General features: G+C 40.6%; 1 protein-coding gene across 1 annotated transcript; it reads left to right on the plus strand.

The window, feature by feature from the left end:
* Window positions 1–797, plus strand: LOC141633937 (zinc finger BED domain-containing protein DAYSLEEPER-like). The gene is made up of 3 exons (XM_074446284.1): window positions 1–297; window positions 392–632; window positions 736–797. Exons 1-3 carry the CDS (start codon window positions 1–3, stop codon window positions 795–797), a joined length of 600 nt encoding a protein of 199 aa, XP_074302385.1.
* Window positions 798–1560: the final 763 nt, after the last annotated feature.

Here is a 1560-nt window from a genome sequence, read left to right on the forward strand (position 1 = left end):
ATGAAGGCATTAAAAAAATGGCTGAAAAATGACAAATATTGGGGTAAAATTGAGAATCTCAATTTGCTTATGTTTGTGTCTCTAATCATTGACCCAAGATGGAAGTTTGGGTATGTTGATTGGATGGTGAAAAAAGCATATGGGCAGGATAAAGGTAAACTATTGTCCTTGAATATTAGTTACTTTTTCGAATCTCTTTTCGACAACTATGCTGCTACTACGGCTGCCAAAGAAGCTTCATGCTCTTCAAGTACTACTTCTAAGGGTGTCAACTCAAAAGAATGTGAGAGTAATAATGTGTGTAATTGTGAAGAAAACGGATTGGGAGAAGTATTTAGAAGATGACCGGGAAAGTAGGGATCTATCTTTTAATATATTACAATGGTGGAAGGATAACAAAAAAAGATATCCCAAACTTTCTTTGATGGCTAGAGATGTGCTTGTCATCCCGGTTTCTACCGTAGCTTCCGAGTCGGCTTTTAGCACGGGGGGTCGAATATTAGATTCATTTCGTACTTCCTTAGCTCCATCAACGGTGGAGGCCCTTATATGTGCACGAGATTGGCTCCGGACTACTTATTCTCCTCTTGTCATAGAAGATGCCTTGAATGAAATGGAAAGACTACAAGAAGGTTTAATATTATTTCAAACTTTGTTTTTATATTTGAAGTTTTACTTTTTTTGTATCTCCTTAAATTTCAATGTATGATTGTTTTTGTTGATTTGTGATGGTAGATATGAAAGACTTGATCTTACAACATGCTGTCATCATGATCGATGAGGAAACAGAATCTTGAAGAATTGAAGGCTTACTACTTACCCTAGCCGTTGCTTCGTTTTGTTTTGCGTATTAGACACTTTGATTGTATTGTAGTAATATTTACCATTTGGGTGTACTCTCGAACTGAACTTTCTGTTTTTTTGGACTTTTAACTAGGAACTTGTAAGTTGGCAGGCCTTTATTTGGCCTTAAAGCAGACTTTGTGAATTTGCAATGAGTAGTTGACTTGAGTACTTGGTAATTGTGTTTCCAATTTTTGTCAATGGTTTTAATGGAAATTCAAAAAACCGTATTCGTGTACCCGCATTTCGTATATACGGTTTAACCGGGTACCCGAAAACCGTATACCCGGTTAAACCGTATCTTATTCGGAACCAAAAATTTTGGGTTTTAAAAACCGGGTACCCGATACGGTCCCGGTTTTGCTTAGCCCTATAACTATGCCCCAACGCCAAACGAACTGACCCCACCTACACCCCATCCATGGCTCGCCTCCACCCCCGTCGAAATTCACCAATCCATAGCTCTTCACGCCACTAGCCTCCTTAGAAAAACACTACCCCCTACTAAATCCCCCTACCCACCCTAAAAACCCATCAGATCTGATTTTCTTTTACTATGGGTGAGTTATTTTCGGTGGTTGGGTGGGCTTTCTTGGGTCGGGGGTGATGGTTAGGACATTGGAGTCGTGGGGATACGGGGTCACGCTGAGAGAGACACCATCGTGAAGACATTTGGGGACAGCGGTGTCGACGGGATTGCACTCGTCGGGGCAACCT

The sequence above is a fragment of the Silene latifolia genome, chromosome 2, assembly GCF_048544455.1.
Source record: "Silene latifolia isolate original U9 population chromosome 2, ASM4854445v1, whole genome shotgun sequence".
NCBI lineage: Eukaryota > Viridiplantae > Streptophyta > Magnoliopsida > Caryophyllales > Caryophyllaceae > Silene > Silene latifolia.